This window comes from Sceloporus undulatus, chromosome 3, assembly GCF_019175285.1.
Source record: "Sceloporus undulatus isolate JIND9_A2432 ecotype Alabama chromosome 3, SceUnd_v1.1, whole genome shotgun sequence".
Taxonomy (NCBI): Eukaryota; Metazoa; Chordata; class Lepidosauria; order Squamata; family Phrynosomatidae; genus Sceloporus; species Sceloporus undulatus.
In genome coordinates, this window is record NC_056524.1 from 209,265,979 (window position 1) to 209,284,740 (window position 18,762).

The 18,762-nt window shown below is 39.4% G+C and overlaps 1 protein-coding gene across 3 annotated transcripts in view; it reads right to left on the reverse strand.

The window, feature by feature from the left end:
- Positions 1–2,528: 2,528 nt before the first annotated feature.
- PDCD11 (programmed cell death 11) overlaps positions 2,529–18,762 on the reverse strand; it is a 37,175-nt gene continuing 20,941 nt past the window's right edge. For 2 of the 3 annotated variants that reach the window (XM_042456774.1, XM_042456775.1), the window contains exons 24-36: positions 18,113–18,215; positions 16,215–16,392; positions 14,619–14,675; positions 12,376–12,498; positions 11,126–11,248; positions 10,584–10,734; positions 10,189–10,299; positions 9,927–10,064; positions 7,867–8,117; positions 7,015–7,183; positions 5,307–5,460; positions 4,440–4,605; positions 2,529–3,241 (exon numbers count right to left, since the gene is read on the reverse strand). In XM_042456774.1, the coding sequence (XP_042312708.1) occupies positions 3,070–3,241; positions 4,440–4,605; positions 5,307–5,460; positions 7,015–7,183; positions 7,867–8,117; positions 9,927–10,064; positions 10,189–10,299; positions 10,584–10,734; positions 11,126–11,248; positions 12,376–12,498; positions 14,619–14,675; positions 16,215–16,392; positions 18,113–18,215 (1,896 nt within the window). In that variant the 3' untranslated portion in view covers positions 2,529–3,069. The remainder of the gene's footprint in view (positions 3,242–4,439; positions 4,606–5,306; positions 5,461–7,014; positions 7,184–7,866; positions 8,118–9,926; positions 10,065–10,188; positions 10,300–10,583; positions 10,735–11,125; positions 11,249–12,375; positions 12,499–14,618; positions 14,676–16,214; positions 16,393–18,112; positions 18,216–18,762) is intronic. The other variant, XM_042456776.1, reaches the window with a different exon arrangement.

The following is an 18,762-nucleotide window of genomic DNA, read 5'->3' on the forward strand; positions in this document are numbered from 1 at the left end:
TTTGCTTCAGGTATACAGTACTGTACTATCTCCCAGGTATACATGAATGCTGTGTCTGTTTTCACAGGTCTTAATATTAATATGCAAAATTAGGGGAAAGGGGAGGCCTTTGGTCTTTCAGTGAAGTGGGACTCCAGTTTCCATCAGTCCCAGTCAAAACAAGAGCAGTTCAGACTTAGAAGGCTTCAGATTTTGAACTCCTGACAAAATGATTAAAAATGTTTTTGCACATGCACACACATAGTACTGGTTTAAGATAAGCAGTCTTCTGTCATTAGAATACAGGCTGACTCTCCCTTATCCGAAATGCTTGAACCAGAAGTGATTTTTATTTCAGACTTCATTATTATTTTGAATACTTGTATTTGCATGTACGTACATAATGAGACCATAGAATCATAGAGTTGGAAGAGACCGTAAGGGCCATCCACTCCAACCCCCTGCCATGCAGGAAATCCAATCAAAGCATCCCCGACAGATGGCCATCCAGCCTCTGCTTAAAGACCTCCAAGGAAGGAGACTTCACTACACTCCGAGGGAGTGTGTTCCACTGTCGAACAGCCCTTACTGTCAGGAAGTTTTTCCTAATGTTGAGGTGGAATCTCTTTTCCTGTAGCTTGCATCCATTGTTCCGAGTCCTGTTCTCTGGAGCAGCAGAAAACAAGCTTGCTCCCTCCTCAATATGACTTCCTTTCAAATATTTAAACAGGGCTATCATATCACCTCTTAACCTTCTCTTCTCTAGGCTAAACATCCCCAGCTCCCTGAGTCGTTCCTCATAGGGCAAGGTTTCCAGACCTTTCACCATTTAAGTTGCCCTCCTTTGGACACACTCATTTCTCAACATCCTTTTTTAATTGTGGTGCCCAGAACTGGACACAATATTCCAGGTGGGGCCTGACCAAAGCAGAATACAGTGGCACTATTACTTCTCTTGATCTAGACACTATACTTTTATTGATGCAGCCTAAAATTGCATTGGCCTTTTTAGCTGCCGCATCGCACTGTTGACTCATGTTCAACTTGTGGTCCACTTGGACTCCCAGATCCTTTTCACATGTAGTTTCATTCAGCCAGGTGTCCCCCATCCTATATCTGTGCATTTTATTTTTCTGCCCTAAGTGCAGTACCTTACATTTATCCGTGTTGAATTTCATTTTGTTAGCTTCGGCCCAGCTTTCCAGACTATCCAGGTCATTTTGAATTTTGATCCTGTCCTCTGAAGTATTAGCTATTCCTCCTAATTTGGTGTCATCTGCAAATTTGATAAGTATGCTCCCAATCCTGTCATCCAGGTCATTGATAAAGCTGTTGAATAGCACTGGCCCCAGGACAGACCCCTGTGGGACCCCACTGGTCACTTCTCTCCAGGATGAAAAGGAGCCACTGTTGAGCACCCTTTGGGTTCGGCCGGTCAACCAGTTACAAATCCATGTAACAATTACCTTGTCTAGCCCACCTTTTACAAGCTTGTTTGCAAGAATGTCATGGGAAACTTTGTTAAAAGCCTTACTGAAATCAAGATACACTACATCCACAGCATTCCCCTCATCTACCAAGCTTGTAATTTTATCAAAGAAAGAGATTAGATTTGTCTGGCATGACTTCTCTGAAACCCATGTTGACTTTTTGTGATTATGGAATTAGCTTCTAGATGTTCAGAGACTCTCTTTTTAATGATCTGCTCTAGAATCTTTCCTGGTATTGATGTCAGACTAACTGGACGATAATTGTTGGGATCCTCTTTTTTTCCCTTTTGAAGATGGGAACATTTGCCCTCCTCCAGTCTGCTTGCTCCTTATCTTGGAGATGGGAACCAAGTCTAAACACAAAATTCATTTGTTTCATATATACCTTTTACACATAGCCTGAAGGTAACTTTAAATAATATTTTTTTATAATTTTGTGCATGAAACAAAGTCTGTGTGGACTATCAGAAAGCAAAGGTGTAACTACCTCAACCATCCATAAAAAATGTGTTATTTTTTGGAGCATTCGGGATTTTGGGATTCTGGATAGCCTATATATCCTGCTTGCCATGTTTGTACTATTGCAGATCTTTTGGTGATAGTTGCAGTTGATAGGGAAAGGAAACAAATTTTTATAAAGACAATAAAATGTTTAAAGCAACCTTCCCCAACCCAGTGATTCTCAGATGTTTTGGACTTCAACTTCCAGACAGCCTGGGCAGGAAAACTGGCACATACAGCCGAAACCTTTACCTAAGGGTATTAAGCTAATGCAGGCTGGTTTTCAGCCTAAATGCAAAACATGACTCCTATATTAAAATAAAAAAACCTCCTATATTAAAATAAAATAAAAACATCTTAAGGGAATGCACCACCATAGAAAATAATGGAATTTAACCATACACGGTTTTTCCCATATGCAAGGGGGGATGGGGGGATGGATCCCCTGCATATAGGAAGGGGCCACTGTATAACTACAAAAGGAGGCATGGAACTGAAAAACTGTTACCATCTCTTACACGAGACAGACAGTAATTTCCAGGCTTAAACAACAACATGTATCATTTCATACATACACATTTATGTATAAAACATGAATTATCAGTGAATAAGTGCAACTCATACATATTGGCCTAGTCAAAAGCTTTCTCTAATTCAGATTTAGGAAGGAATAGATATGTGTGAGAGAATGAATAAATTAAAACAGGACAAGCCACATTATTAACTTATGACAGAATATACATCCTAAAATACAAGGAAGAGATCAGATATATTCCATACTTTTTAGTAGAAGAAATTTCAATGAATTTAATAAGAAAAACCATCTCCACAGGAAAGCACAAGTTAGTGACTGTTTAAAAAAACAACAACACCAGCACTTAAATAAAACTCCAAACATACATCCTTCTATTTAAAAATTTGGGGAAGGTACAAAAGGTGTACAGTTCTTGAAATGCCATGATTTGGTCATGGCTAACCCATTCTGCTGTTGAGATCATAAAGAAATGTAGTTCTAGAAGAAAAACTCTCCTTTGTACAATTGTGATATGTCCTTTTCTCAAAATACAGGGAAAGCAATTAAGTTTGTCTGCTCTAGAAATTAGTGCTCAGCAAGACCACCCTTAGATTCCACATACTCCAGCGCTGCTGCCTTCACAACCTGGACTGTTTCTGCAGTGCCATACTTCTTCTCATATTCCAAGTAGCGCTTAAAGAAAAACTTCATCTTCTTTGCTGCTAGGCTCAGGTGTATTACTCGTTCAAAAATCTCCCTGTGAAAAATGCAGAATGCTGTTCAGAAAAGTTTTTTTATTCAGATGCCTCTGTTTAAAATGGCTAGACAGCTACTGATGCATGTGTATCATGTTTGTCTTTCAAAATTCAGGCCTCCTTCAGGGGTCATTATGCAATCTTCACACTACCCATCAAACAATACAGACACAGATTTAGCAAACTCCAGGCTGAGTTCATAGCCCAGGATTCTACTGTAGCAATAGGATCCACAGCTGGATCCTGGCTGTTCTGTGAGCTGTATCACTAACTTCCCTACTTACACAAGTGGGAGAGCTGCAGACACATGATAGTGGTAACATTGGGTGGTGGCAGCTTTCTCTGAGGGATCTTCAAAGCCAAGGCACAAGAAGAGTGGTAGCGTAGGTATCCCTGTATCATGGCACAGGTAGTTCTCCAAGGCACTGTTTCCAAAGTGCCTTGGCCTTGAGGATCTCCCCTCTCCTGCAAGTTAGTTGGCTCCCCTCCCATCAGTACTTCATCTTTCTGTTGCTACCACTTTCTTTATTGCTCATGACTACTGCTCCACCACTTCCACCTTTAGCATAACTACACAAGCAGATCCACAGGATCTCAGCCAAAGCCACTTTGTCAACTGCAAGCACTTTATTCGCAGTGCTCAGTCACATAGTAGTATTAAGAGTCCAACCACCCTCAACTGTCTTTTGATACCAGGGAAGGTTTTGGATCTCTCCACATGTACATCACCCTTCAGAGTTCAGAATACACATTTGCTCAAAGACTGAGCACACTGGAAACTATGAAATTGATAAGCTCTTTATAAACCTGGCAGGGGATTTGCCCACATTTATTTCATTAAGTGCAGGCTTTAGGGTCAGTCTGAAGGAGGGGTAGGCAGTTTTGAGATCAATTTTCTGTCCCAGACACCATTGCAATAGCTGCATAAGCTGCCAAATATACCAACAAAACTGGAAAGAGTTAAAAGTCCATTTCTGGTTATGAAAATGGATAAGGTTTTGATGTCAAATGAAGATGGGTGGGCAAGATCTATTTAAAAAAAGAATTGATGCTCATGGAGGCATCCTTTCCTGATCTTAATATTTATTCATAAACACATTATCACCCAACAGGTCTTAATTTCCAGGATAATATGCATTATTTTTCCTGTACTTACACCTTTTCTTAAAGAGTTCAAAAGTTTCCCATGTTAGTACTCACCGTACTTCCTTTTGATTGCCATGTTTTATCATCATGTCTATGTACACTGACCAGATGTCTGTACGTTTAGGGTATGTGGTCAGGGTATTCTCAAAAATGGCCTTGCCATGTTCTGGATCACCAAACTGGAATTCCAGCTGTGCAAGCTTTGAAATCACATCCACATCTGCAAGAGTGCAAAAATGCATTTTATAGCGCTTTCCAATAGTCGTTACTGTCTTTGTTAAAAGTTTGCTCTAGTTATTTTGGCAACGTGATTAGTAATCAATCAAGATGTCCTGCTAGGAAATTCTCAGAATAAACTAGCCAATATTTTTTTTAAAAATGTGTTTCATAATTTAAAAAAAAACAAAAACCTTATTTCAAATAGATTTTAGCTGTATTTTATTTTAATTTGTTGTAAGCTGCCTCAGGTTCCATGCCAGGTCAACGGTTGATCATAAATTAAATCAACAAAAATGTGTATTTATTGCACAAATTGGCAGACTTTATCATTCTAACATTTGGATATGTTTCAGTGTGTTGACAAGTTATGAAATCCTCCCTGTTTCTCAAACAGGGAGCTTTGTAAACAGCTTCATCTAGAAATGGTTACACAAATTTTATCTCCTTATCAAAACTGTGCCCCAGCCCACCAGAGACAAATCCCAACTCCTTTTAAAATTGCCAACAAAGAAAGATTTGAAAGAAGTTGCTAAGTAATTGTCTTTAAAATGTTCAGAATTTCTGCATATTTTGCCTTTCCTGGATTTTACTGCCAATGGCCAAGTAATCAATAAGGAGTTTAAATGACTGGTACAGGAGGTTAAGAGCATAAGCTCTCCAGCAGCTGCTGTCCAGCAGAAAAGCAAATCAAATGGTCCTTACGTTCTTTTTGTGGCAGACACTTTAGTGCACGAGGGAGGAGCCTGTGGGCTGCTTCCACCAAACCTCTTTTCAGAAGGAAAGTGGCATACTTCACCCACACACATTTCTCCTGTCTAAAGCGCTTCAGTATTGTATTGTACAAGTCATCAGCTTCCTGAAAGAAGAGAAAGGATCATTCTAAAAATAGATACATGTTTTTGATTTTGGTTGAAAAACAACCGTTATTTACTATTCTGAGTTTTATTAAATGAATGAGGAAAGCATGAATGTGGGACTCCACAAAACACATAAAGAAGATGCCAAGACTGACTGGTCTTCCAGCTACTGTGAACATTACCAGTGGCTACATCTCTGGCTCAAGGCTGATGAGCACCAACTCCTAGATATTCTCAGGTCTAAAACACACTGCAGAAATAATCCAGTTTGAGGACGCTTTAATTGCCTTGGCTCAATGCTAGGGAATTCTGGGAACTGTAGTTTTGTGAGACATTTAGCCTTCTCTGTCAGTGATAGCTCTGGTGCCACAATAAACTAAAATTCCCAAGATTCCCTAGCACTGAGTCAGGGCAGTTAAAACAGCCTCAAACTGGATTATTTCTGCAGTGTGTTTTGGACCTTAGGTGGAGGCACTGAATATATGACAGAAACAGACATTACTCTCCATACCTTTAGTTCAACCAACAGGTTATTTGGCAAAGAATATATATAAAACATGTTAAAACATGGCTTGCAAACTATGGGTCTCTCCAGGCTTACATTTCCCCTGTTTTGCTCAGATGGTCTACTCTAGATCGTGCCGAGAAATCTCAAATTCAGCTATAAATAAATAAATAAAACAGTGATTCTGTCTCCACTAGACCTACAAAAATGTAGACAACAATTCATATTGCTATAATTCGATTGCCCAACCATGATTGTAAAAAAAGTAATTTGCTGCTTGTTGCTACACATTGGCTGGCTTTCCACTTCATGAAAGGATTTTTCTTTCTGACTCAAATGTCTTTTAAAGGGGGGGGGGGGAATGTATTTTTCAGCCAAACCTCTTAGAAAAAGGTTTAAATTTTCAGTGAACAGAATCCTGGTACAGCATTGACACAAGGGCACCGGACAACAATCACATTGCAGGAGATAATCAAAACAGATGAGTTAACACTATGGCAAGAATAGCAGGTTTCAACAGTTTCTGAGCAGTCCTTGTGTCACCATCACATCAAGCTGTTGTTTTATATGGAAATGAAGGAGAGGCACCAGAAATATGAAGGCGCATTCTACCTAATAACTTTCATTCATACCACGAAGTGGATGGATTACCTTCAACTTTACTGAGTTACTTTTAAATTTCATTTTATGGCTATGCCTTTAGATTTCATCTCCTTCAGACATTTTTAGTGCTGCTATAATTCTAAATATGATTATTACAATTTATAACTGAAAATCCTGCAGCCCTGGAATAGAAATCAGTATTTAGCCACATACACAGAGCAACAGGCTGTATTCCAATACTACCTAGGAGCAACCATGACAAAATAACCCTGTTACCTACCCAAAATACAGTTAACAATCTCAGCATGACAAATCCAAAGTGTAAGAGGAAGTCTACAATCTAGTTGGACAAGTTTACAAGTACTCTTTCCAACAGCAAACAAACAATTTCCTGCCACACTCAGTGAGCTGAAGTGATTTATAACATCAGTATTACTGGACTCACCTTATATTTCTCAGAACCAGTATAGATGTCTGCTAACTGCTGGAAAACTTTCAAAGGTTCATTGTACTGAATGGCTCTTTCAAAGACTTTCATCAGTGCTTCCTCTGTGCCATACATGTTCTCCAAGTTCAGCAGGGCAACCCATACATTGAGCTTTTCTTGTTCTTCTCTGAAAGCAAAAACAAACTCTGCATATGGACCAAAGCTCAGCCTTTTTCCCAACAGCTTACCCAAAAATTTAACCAGGTTGTCTCACTGCCAATGAAAGTTTTCAAAGCTATGTTAGTCTGTTTCAACATAAAAAGAAGAAAAAAGCAGAGCAGTGAAGAAATTCAGCAACAGGTTTAGGTCTAACTGGTTTATTTCAGCATGAGCTTTCATGGGTTTCAATCTGCTTCCTATTTTATTTTCTGAGAAAAATGGAATAAGACCTGGTTTTTGCATTGTTGTAGTAGTTTTCCTAAAATAGCACTTGCAGTATACAGTGGAGCCTTGCCTTATACGAGGGATTTGCGTAAGGCAAATCCCGCGTAAACTCAAGCCCCATTCAATATAATGGGGCTCGTGTTCATGGTGGCACGGTGCACACACACACCATTCATTTAATGGCCACATGGCTTCCCCATAAACAGGAAACTGCATATGGAGCAGGCACACTGTATAAGCTAAGCACAACAGAAGCTATCACAATGTTCTTTCACACCTTGGACAGTAGCTGTGTAGCGAACATGGGAACGCAGGGAAGAGGGAAGAGAGGCATTGCCTATTAATCTCACAGGTATCCATCCTTAAGAGATACAGCTAGGTAAAACACTAAAGTTGAAGGATAACATTTAAGAAAAGTTGATTCACCTAAAGGAGATAGTTTTCAGTGCCCTTTCTGCCACAGCTCTGGCTTTCTCTATCTCTGTAGCCTGTAGATGAAAAGCCATATATTGCAACCAGAGAATGGAGCTGTCAGGATTGCTAAGGACCAAGCGATCAAAATCATCTGCTGTCTGGGGCTGCCGGTTGGGATCCATCAGAGCAGCTTCTAGTTTGGAGAGTTCCTTCTCTGCCTTCTGCCTTTCCAGCTCTTTTTTCTTCTTTGTTTGTTTCTTGGTCTTAAAAACAAATGGTAGGAGTGGGGAGGAGAAGAAACATGACTTTTAGATACACTGAAAAGTGCAGTGCTTTCATTTATATTTAAACCTATTATTAGCACCTGACTGAGGTGGGAACTGTGCCACCCTCCAGGTATTGGTGAACTGCAACTCCCAGTATTCCTGACCACAGGCTGATCTGGCTAGGACTGCTGGGAGCTAGCTGCATTTTCACAATATCAGGATGGGGGGGAGGAACAGCTCTTACTCCTGCGCTATACACTTACCTGGTACTACAAAAGAGTACCCATATTTCTGAATTCAAAACTATGTCATTCTCTTGCAGTACACTGCTTATTCTCCTGTATGTCCACTTGATTACCATGATGTAGCTTCCTCTCTTTTTATTTATTAAAACATATTAAAGCATTCCTTTGTCCTTAAAGATACCAGAGTACAAATGTACCGTAGTTAAAATAAAATCTAATTAAACAATAACAATAAGGTGCAAAAAAAACCTAAAATGAACATAGCAGAGCATAGCTAGGAAAACAGTTTAGCAAACAAAAAGGCTTTGGGCTGGTGTCAAAACAACTCAGTGTTGAGATACAAAGAGGATTCCACAGTTGCAACTCAGAAGGCTCTCCTTCTTGACACTTTGGCAGGAATTCCATTGGTGACACACAGGCATAACATTACACTGCACCTGATAGCTGCATAAGGTAATCAGCACCTGTTTTCTGGGACTGTCAACTTCAACTTATTAATCTCTTGCTTGGGTACACCCTCTCCCAGCCATGGCTATTTATTAGGCAAGGAAAGCCATGCAACAGGCAACAGATGGCTGTGTTTCAGCAGCTGGCCACAGGAGGAAGAAAGCACCTTCAGGGTCCTCTGGAAGTCTAGGAGGACAATATTGTCTTTTTGCACCCAGGTGCTGAAAGATGGAGCCACTGCTCCCCTACTCTGCTTCCCTGGCTACTAAATGGCCATGGAGATGCTACTCCATTGGCAGCTAGGAAGGCTGTGAGTGTGGGGATGTGTGAGGAGGCAGTGATGACTGGTGCGGCTTTATGGTCCACCACTGTAGTGGGAGAAGAGCTTCCCCTTAGGAACCAACGAAGAGAAGGATCATAGGATCACAGAGTTGGAACAGATCTCAAGGCCCATCCAGTCCAACCCCCTGCTATGCAGGAAAACACAAAGCACCCCCATAGAAGTAGACTCCGCATGCTGAAAAAGTGTGTTCTACTGGGATCAGGAAGTTCTCACTGATGTGGAACCTCTTTTTCCCATAGTTTGAACCCATTGGTCCAGGTCCTATTCTCTGTAGCCGCAGAAAACAAATTTGCTCCATCTTCAAGTATTTAAACAGGGCTATCAGATCACCTCTTAACCTTATAGCTACAGTGCCACCTTTGAAGTCCTTAGTCAGCTACATGTGTGTGGGTTGGATAGATGGAGAGAGGGGTGGTGTTTTTTTGGAGTAGGCATAACTAAAAATAAACCTGCATATACAATAGCATATCCATTTTGGATCAAAACAACCTCAAAATAAAACAAGAGATAAAATGAATGTAAAAACCTGAGACCAAAAGCAAAACTTTGAATAAAATAACCCTTGCATGAACCTGAAGCCAAGAAAAGGGCAGTTCAGATCCTGCTACAGCTGTATTTCATCGTCACTGACTGTATCACAAACAAACCATTATCTATATTCTCTGTAGGACAGCAAAGCAGGCCCTTTCACAGAAATACCAAGTTAAAAGATGTGTAAATATGGATTCTAGTTGCCTATAAAAGAAAATCCAAAGCATGTCAATACTGCACCTTGGTCTCTGTATCGTCATCTTCCTCACTGTCAGAGCTCTGCTCCTTTGCTTTCAACATGGTGGCATCCAACACATTCAAGCCCTCTTCCCATACAAAGCTTGTTGAAACCTTCAGCCTTGAAATTTCTTTTCCCTGCTGAGAGGAAAACAAAAAATTGCATCTACATACAAAGAGACACAGACAGCATAATAATCCTACTCAAAATTAAAGCACTGCTCTAGTCATGCCAGAATACCCTTTCCATTCTTCAGTAGTTTACCTTAGATTTCCTCTCACACTTTTCTTCCTCTTCCTCCTCCCGACAGTAGACCTCCACACCACTATCATCATCTTCAGTGCAAGGAGCTCTTTTCTTTGCTGGCTTTAATTGCTGTTATTAGAAGGAGAAATATTCGGTATAACAGCAGCAAATAATTATAATTTTAAAAAATGTATATTTATAAAATGAGTTATCCATAGAATCATAGATTTGGAAAATACCAGAAGGGCCATCCAGTCCAACCCCCTGCCATGCAAGAACTCTCAAGCAAAGCATACCCATCCAGCCTCTGTTTAAAGACTTCCGAGGAGGGAGTTATCCAGTTATGCAATATGGTAAATATACCTGCCAGTTTCTATTACTTTCAAGCCTAATGCCCCTTCCAGAACAAATACCTCCTCGCTTTCAGAGTTTCTTCTTTTTTGCTTTCTTGTCTTCTTAAAGTGTGTATTTGTTTCACCAGAACACGATTCTGGGATGATACTTGGGTTCCCAGTGTCTTCAGGAAGGAGTGAGAGCTCCACCAAGTTCTCCTCTTTATTTATACTGCAGAAGCATTAGAACACAAATTAAGGAAGGAGCAGAAAAAATCTCATAGGACAGATCAAGAATTGCCATGAACATAAATTGTTCCCATTTTGGGTATAAGTGCAACAAACAAAATCTACACAATGCTTTCTTAGACATGCAACATGCTTTACATTCTTTAACTTGTTCAGTCTCATGCCACCTCTAGTGCAGTCATTACTACCATCATTTTAGCACATACTGAAAAGAAAACAAGACAAGAACATTTGTTCCTGATCAACTAGTTATCCAGTGCTATAGTAATAGGTCATGACAGACTCTCCTTTCCTCAAATCTTACTGCATCCCTGTCCGTCCACTACTTTTCCTACCCTAAACTCACTGCTTTATTTAAGAAACTTTACACTTACCTGAAGACCTTGGCAGTGAGGAATTGACCTTGATATATGTACTTTGCACATAAGGAATGATCTGACACCACGAGGGGGCTGATACGTCGCAATGGAATACAACCCACAACAGAGTCAGACAATCTAGCAACAAAAGAACACATTGACTGTAGTAATTCAGAAAAAATGAAAAAAAGAAGCTGCACCTCTTGCTGCAGTCATAAAACCTATAGTAGGCAAAGCAGGAAAGAGCAATAGCCTTTTGACATAACCATCAGCCTAGAGGCACAGCACTCTAGCTCTCATTCCCAGAGAAATAAAACAAGAAAATTCCCGTGGACAAATTAGTAGAAGTCCACCCACCCAGGGTCATGGTATAAAAGAGCAAGCCTTGTCCAGAAGGCTTTCCCAGTGACATCCCCAATGGATAGGGATCTGTTAATTTAGTAGTTCCCAAATTCTGGTCCTCCAGATGTTTCAGACTTCAGCTCCCAGAATTCCTGACTATGGCCAAGTGGCTGGGGCTTCTGGGTGTTGAATCATAGAATAATAGAGTTGGAAGAGACCACAAGGGCCAGCCAGTCCAACCCCCTGCGATGCAGGAGGACCAAAGTTTAGAAATCACTATGCAATGATGATTTTCCTCAGGCATAACAAGGAGTGAAACCACACTGACATACGAATATTCAGACAGCCTATAATGAGGACAGCCTACTTCCATATTATAAAAAAATAATAATTCTGTTTTCTATACATAGGTTGGGAGAAGTGCACAAATACGTTTTGAAGCACAAATTAATTCCCACATGAAAGGCCAGGTTTTTAAAACCTGGTCATATCAAACTTTACGGACTTCACAGTTATGGAATGGTTGTTGTTGTTGTGTGCCTTTCTGACTTATGACGACCCTAAGGAGAACTTATAATGGGGTTTTCTTTGCAAATGTGTCTGCTAATTAACAGCTATGATACATACATATTACAAACATTACTAAAAAGAGATAACATTAAAGGGTGGAATATCAATATTTCTTGTAACTTCGACATATTTATCCTTTCCTTTCAAATGAAATGTTCTGTTGGGCTCAGTCAGGCTGTTTTGTGCTACTTGGCGTATTTTTATCTTTAAGACAGCAGAATCTGAACACTTCACAATTTATTCTGTCTCCACCTCAAGCACATGTATACTTGAGCACAAGCAAGTAGTATGCCAACCCAAATTTATACTTTACAACACAGAATTCACTTTTATGGCCAGCAAGCAAAACTCACCTAAACAAAATGCCTGATGGTGTGATGGATTTGACATAGCCTCTGACGAGCTGATCTTTTTTTATATTATCAAGAGATACAATTTCAGGATCTTCTATCTTACAGTAGCTCTTGGGACTTACCCTATAATAAAGATGGGAATTAATGAAATTCCCTGCTCCTTGGTAGGCAAAGTAAACTGAAACACCTGGAGAGTGTAAAGTAGCAGATCTGGACAATGCAGCCAAAAATCCATACAGACAAAATTCCAGAAACCACTGTAATTCAAGGAATACTAACAATCTCCATAATAATTTTAAGATACCAACAAAATAAATCCGAGGTTTCATGTTTATGGAGAAAATGTAGACTGTGAAATCACTTGATGGGCTGCCAGATCTAGGACATGCCCAGGACCTTATGGATGGGCTGCCTCCAGGTGACAGTAATCAGTTGGCCTGGTTCGATACTGACCTGTAAATCATCCTTTAGCTGTATTGTCTGAATGATCTTGCATTGTGATTGGCCTGTAGAGTTGCTGAGAGGGCTCAAGGGGTGGGCTAGTATCTCAGAAAGTGCCTGACACACTAACCAAGCTGAGTTTCCTATGGTGTAAGACGAATGCGTGAGTTCTGACTTAAACCCAGAGCTGAAGAACTGAAAAACCAAGGGATTGTGCTTTAAACATAGCTAAAGGACCAAACAAGATGGTTCCGCGCAAAGCATTGATGTGACGAAGGTATTTGGCAACCGAGGCGAGGAAAGTCTGAAAACTTGGAAGCTGAGGCGGGGTGCCGTCCAGGTGTGACAAACCATGACCGGGAAGAACCTTATCTCTTGAGTCGCCATGATGAGGAACTGACAGGACAATGGAGAACTTTGAACAGAACGAGTTGCTTTGAACACGGACTGATCTGAACAACCTGTCTGTCCTCCCAAAAGAAGAAATTGAGTAATGGGCTGCAATATTGCAAGACTTCAGCAGCCAAAAGCCAGAGAGAAGAAAAAGTATAAAGACCCTGGACTTTCATCTCCATGTTGTTGGCACCAACCGCGGCAATGGTGTCATCCCCAGCCTTCGAGAACAACTGATCAATGTTCGGCGGAAGGAAAGTGTGTGTGAGTATTGTATGAATGTGTGAATGAAAGAGCTCTTGATAATCAATGGTTGTGTTACTTGTGTGATTCAATACATGTTACATGCATGGTGTTTAAAACCAAATTTGGTGTCTCAATGTCTTTCTCAGCCTTGCTGTGAACAGGTCCACGGAGGGAGAGGTTTTCATTACACGCTCTCAGGATAAATAGGTTGCCCTTACAATCTTGGGCATAACAATGGGAACAACTGAAGTAAACTTTTTGTTCTGGTATTTTTGGTCGAGGAGTAACAAATGGATTTGGGGAGTGACTCACGAAATGAAGAATGCACAAGAATGAATCACAAGATGGAATTTATCAAACCTAGCCTTGCTTGTTTAAAACTTTTTTTAATTTTTAAATCTCTGTAATGGTACTGACCTTGCTTGCTTTCAAAGTAGTTTTCTTTTTTGTAGTAAGTGTAGGGTTTTTAAGTCTCTATGTTTAAGTTATAGTGAACATGCTACAGCAACTTCTGATTTTTAAGGATCGAGTAATGGTGTAGAACACTAATTCATAATCACTCTAATCATAATCTGACAAGTGTAACATTGTTTAGCCTTTTTGTATAAAAATTTAGACAAATAGAAATGGTCCAATTAGTTTCCTTTTTAATATGCTTAAAATAAGCAGGTGGATCTATTTCATGTTTTTGATAAAAAACTTTATCTGGAGATGTCTGGGTAGGGGCCAGTAAAGAACTGTTGTAGGGAACCTTGTATTGGACAGTTTACCAGTTGCCTTTTATCCAAAGTTATTGTAGCCTGCTGTGATACAGATGCTTCATGAGAACAGTTATACAAATGGTTGAGAATTAAAGTAAACTTTTAATTTTAAAAAAAGCAATGATACAATAGGAAATTGAGTGGTATTTCTTTTGTGCCTATTCCTAAGAACTGACAACTCAAAATTAAAAAAAAAAAGCATTCAACTTCAGCAAATATTTATCTCATTTCTAAATAAACTGGAATTAGTTTTTTATTCTCTACAACCAAATGTTATGCTCTATCATCACTAAATCTGAAATAGCAGGACAATTTATGCTAATTATGCTCTTTCTCTTCAATAGCGTAGTGAACAGCTTCTTAAAAACTATTCCTGTCTATACTTCATGTACTGTTCCTTACCTGGATTGCCGGAGAGATACTTTTATTATATTATCTTCATCTGAAAGGACATAACATCTGTATGTAGGAAAAGGAAAACACAAAACATTTATACACCATCCTTTACAGAAAACATCCCCATTATATCATAAATGTTTTAGTCATCACATGTCTGGAATGCTGCAGTGGACTCCATATAGATCTATCTATGGAAAGGACTCTGAAGCCATGGTCCTGAATGAATACAATTGTTATCTAACATTGTATACAGGGACACATCTGACTAACTTATTAAACTATTAAACATATATTTTTTTCTATTTGTTTCAAATTCGGTGTGCTGGCGATGACTTATGAAGCATGAACGATTTAGAAAATGTGCATCTGAAGGACAACCTTTACCAACAGAACCCTGCCAGCTTACTGAGATCAATCTGAGTCCCACCTGTGTATCCAAGCAATGCAAGACGTGGTCAGAACCAGTTTTTATTGTGCCTCTGCCTAGGATTTAAAACTTTAGATCATGCAGTTCTTTAATGTGAACTCCAGAAGAGAAATTAGTTAAAACTTCTCCCTTTAAAGGCAAGAGTTTTGTAGATGGTTGTCTTATTGTTCTGGTTTTCACTGTCTCTTATTCCTTCAAATAACCTTTTTGTTTGTCCTTGGTCAGTGTCTGGTTTTTTTCCAACTGCTGTTTTTATCCCTTGATAATTTTGAAATTGGTGCTTTTAAGTTGTTAATTTATGTTGCAGATGGGAAACTGTTAGAGGCCACATTGGCCTTACAGGAAAGCTTGGAGAGCAATGCCCCCCACACACACTACAACCCTCTTGTAAAAACAATACAAAATTAATTTTATTGCCTCTGAAAACCACCAGTTACCCTCAACAAAGCATGGGAATTTTTTTGCTAATTTTCTGGTCACTTTTAGATTGTTATAGGCCCAAGTGGGGCTTATTTTAGAATAGGAAATGACCTAGGAGTCAACTTACAGATCACTTCCAGTTCTCAAAAAGCCCTCTTCTGAACAGGTGGGATACACAGACCCACCTGTGTATCCAAGCAATGCAAAACGTGGTCAGAAAACAAACAGCAGAAAAGTGGCAAAATATCCCCCGTGAGGGTGTCTGAGGGCATTTGGGAAGATAAACACTTTTTAAAAATTCTTGAGAGCCCTAGTGGCCACAAAAATTGAACTGGAAGTCATATGTGTCCCATGTGCTGCACTTTCCCTGCTCTTTATTTTTGGCTTTACTTCCATCACATCACTTTGATATTTTCTTTGCTAAGGAAAGCTAGGATATAAATGTTTAAAGTCAATTATAAAATGGCACTTCTTGGATATGGACTTTCCTGGACTTGAATTCATTTGAAAATAAAATCCATAAAGAAAACCTAGAAATAGTTTAGGAAAATAGATAATTTGGGGATGGGAGAACACTCATATATATCAGAAGTTAAAATTCAGACTTTTTCAAAATTGGCAACTACCCAGAAATATTCTGCCAGTCAGTGTAATATAAAGTGCTTGATATGAGTACACCGTATTTTGGAAATAAATCATTTATAAAGGAAATTTTTCCACTTACAAAAAAAGGTTTTGCAGGAGGCTATTACCTGACAATATTTCCAATAATGAAATCTTCTAGTGGCTGTTCAGCATATGAGTCACTGAGATGGAAAAAGCTAACTTTGCCAGTCCTTCCAAAGGGAAGCGTAACATGCAGGCCTACATGTGGAATCACTTTTTTTATGCAGCCTAGTGTGATGGTTCCTTTTTCCAGAGAAGAAACTCCTGCAATATGGAGATTCAAAACAGGCTATCAGATATTATAAGCCATGCTCACTTTCAAGATGCTTGAGTGTTAAATGGATTGGATCCTGGACCCCCAAGTACATGCAGAACTAGAATGCATAGTTGAATGGTATCAAGAGCTTTTAACGTTTTTCAACATTTTCTAACTGTTTGTGAATTGTTATTAAGAAATAGTAATTGAATAGTTAATTAGTCACCTTTTTATACTAACTTCCCCATCTTACATGTTAATTCTTTTGCCACATATAAAAGTTTCCTCCAGACTGGAGTACAACATCAGGGATCCTACTGCACTAGTGACAAGGAAAAGACTGTGTGACAGATCTGGGGCCAATTTTCTGTCACCGGGACCTTCAGACCATTTAAAGGATGAATGGCGTTTCTTTTAGGCTTTCCAGAAGGGGCTCTTCATCCTTTTTCTTGGCCGGAAAAAGAGCACCTTGGGGAATATGAACAAGTTGACCACATTTGTTCCACCCTTTAAATCAAATTAAATTTCTAGTAGCAAAAAGAATACATGTAACCTGATCTTCACTCAAAGAAAAACTTTCAATCAATTCAATATGGCATATTCCCAGATAAGTGGACATTGGATTAAAACTGCATTGTCTTGCTTTGCACATCTCATTAAATCATGTTTTGATGAGCTGTACACAAGCCAGAAGCTGACCCTTCAAGCCTCCTGTTCATATTCTTCCCACACTATCAAGACAACAACATTGGCAATATGTACTTTTATTTTCATAGAATCTTGATTTAACAAGCCAACTTTACAATCCATAAAAGCTAGCTTGTTTTGAGACAGGCCATAGTTTGCTATAGACCACATAGTCAACAAGCCAAGATCCTGTAAAAACAAAACAAAATTATACCAAAGTCCTCCTCTCAGACACATGGCAGGTAGAAGGGGGAGAGTGCAAATGTAAGTCCTACTCTAGATGACTGTGCAGAGAGCACTAAGAATAGATAGCACTAAAGGCATATCCATGCTGCAGGATTAACGCAGTTTGACACCACTTTACCTGCCATGATTTTATCCTAGAGAATCCAGTGATTTGTAGTTTGGTGAAGTCTGTCAGAGAGCATTGGTAAAAACTTCAAATCCCAGGATTCTTTAGGACAGAGTTGTGGCAATTAAAGTGCTGTCAAACTGCACTTTGGTATCAAACTTCAAGCCATCATTTAGCACTAAGTGCAAACTGAGCCACTGTCCAGAATCATTATTTACAACTTCACCAAAACTGTGACAGATAACAAAGAGCAATTGCTTAGCTGCCAGACAAACTTTTGAGCTTGCTTACCCTTTTAAGCCAGCATCAGTGACATGCTCATTCACTTTTGCTGACATATGAACAGATTCAGAGCTTCGTAAAAACATCAGTGCACATGGAGCTATCACCTAGCATGACCGTCTCTATCTATTGTGTCATGGGCACTTCCACACACACACACACACACACACACACACACACACACAGTATGAACATACACATGAATCTGGGAGAGACTGGGATAAATGAAAAGCTACCTACGAGTTCCATCAGACAACTGTTATTTTTCATGCACAACCCATGGATGAGAGTTAGAGCATACACACAAAATTATATTTACTGGACACTAAAGATCAGAATGAGGTAAACTGTTATCGGCATCTCGCTTTCCAGGATTTTAATGTAGTGGGCTTTTCTTTTCATCATACCTGATAATGACAGAAAGAGTTTGGTCCCAGTGGTGTCACAACCTGTCACGGTTGCAATCAAAGCCTGCCCATTCTTGAAGTAATTCCCTGGTTTTTTTAAGATCTGATGGGAAAGAAAGATCTGATATTACCAGTAAAAGGGGATAACTTCACAATGTGTTGTGCCTGCAAACAATAATAGCTCACAGGATATACATGAGCCACAGTACATTTTTGGGCAACATCTGCTGGTACCTTTGCTAGTGCTGAACTCCTCGTTAAAAAAAAAACAGTTCTGGGAGAGTCAAAACTATTAATTCTGTTCTTGTTTGGCAAATGCTCAGGGAACAGCTCCCAAGTTTACTTCATATTTGCATTCAAAATCTGACTACAAAGCAGGCTCTACTTGTCTAATTGGTACTCCTCCCTCTGTGAAATACTGAAGTTCCTCCCATTATAAAGCAAACTGTTGGCTAGATAATTTTTTTACACAAAATACAGAATCCTCAAGAGACAGTGACATAACCAGAATGAGAAATGCAAGAAGAGGATGTATGCAGTATCTTAAAGACTAAACAGAATAGAGGCCACAAAAGCTTATGCCACAATATGTGTACTTGATTTTAGCATGCCACAAGCCTTTTCTAATTTTGCTTCAAAGACTGATATAG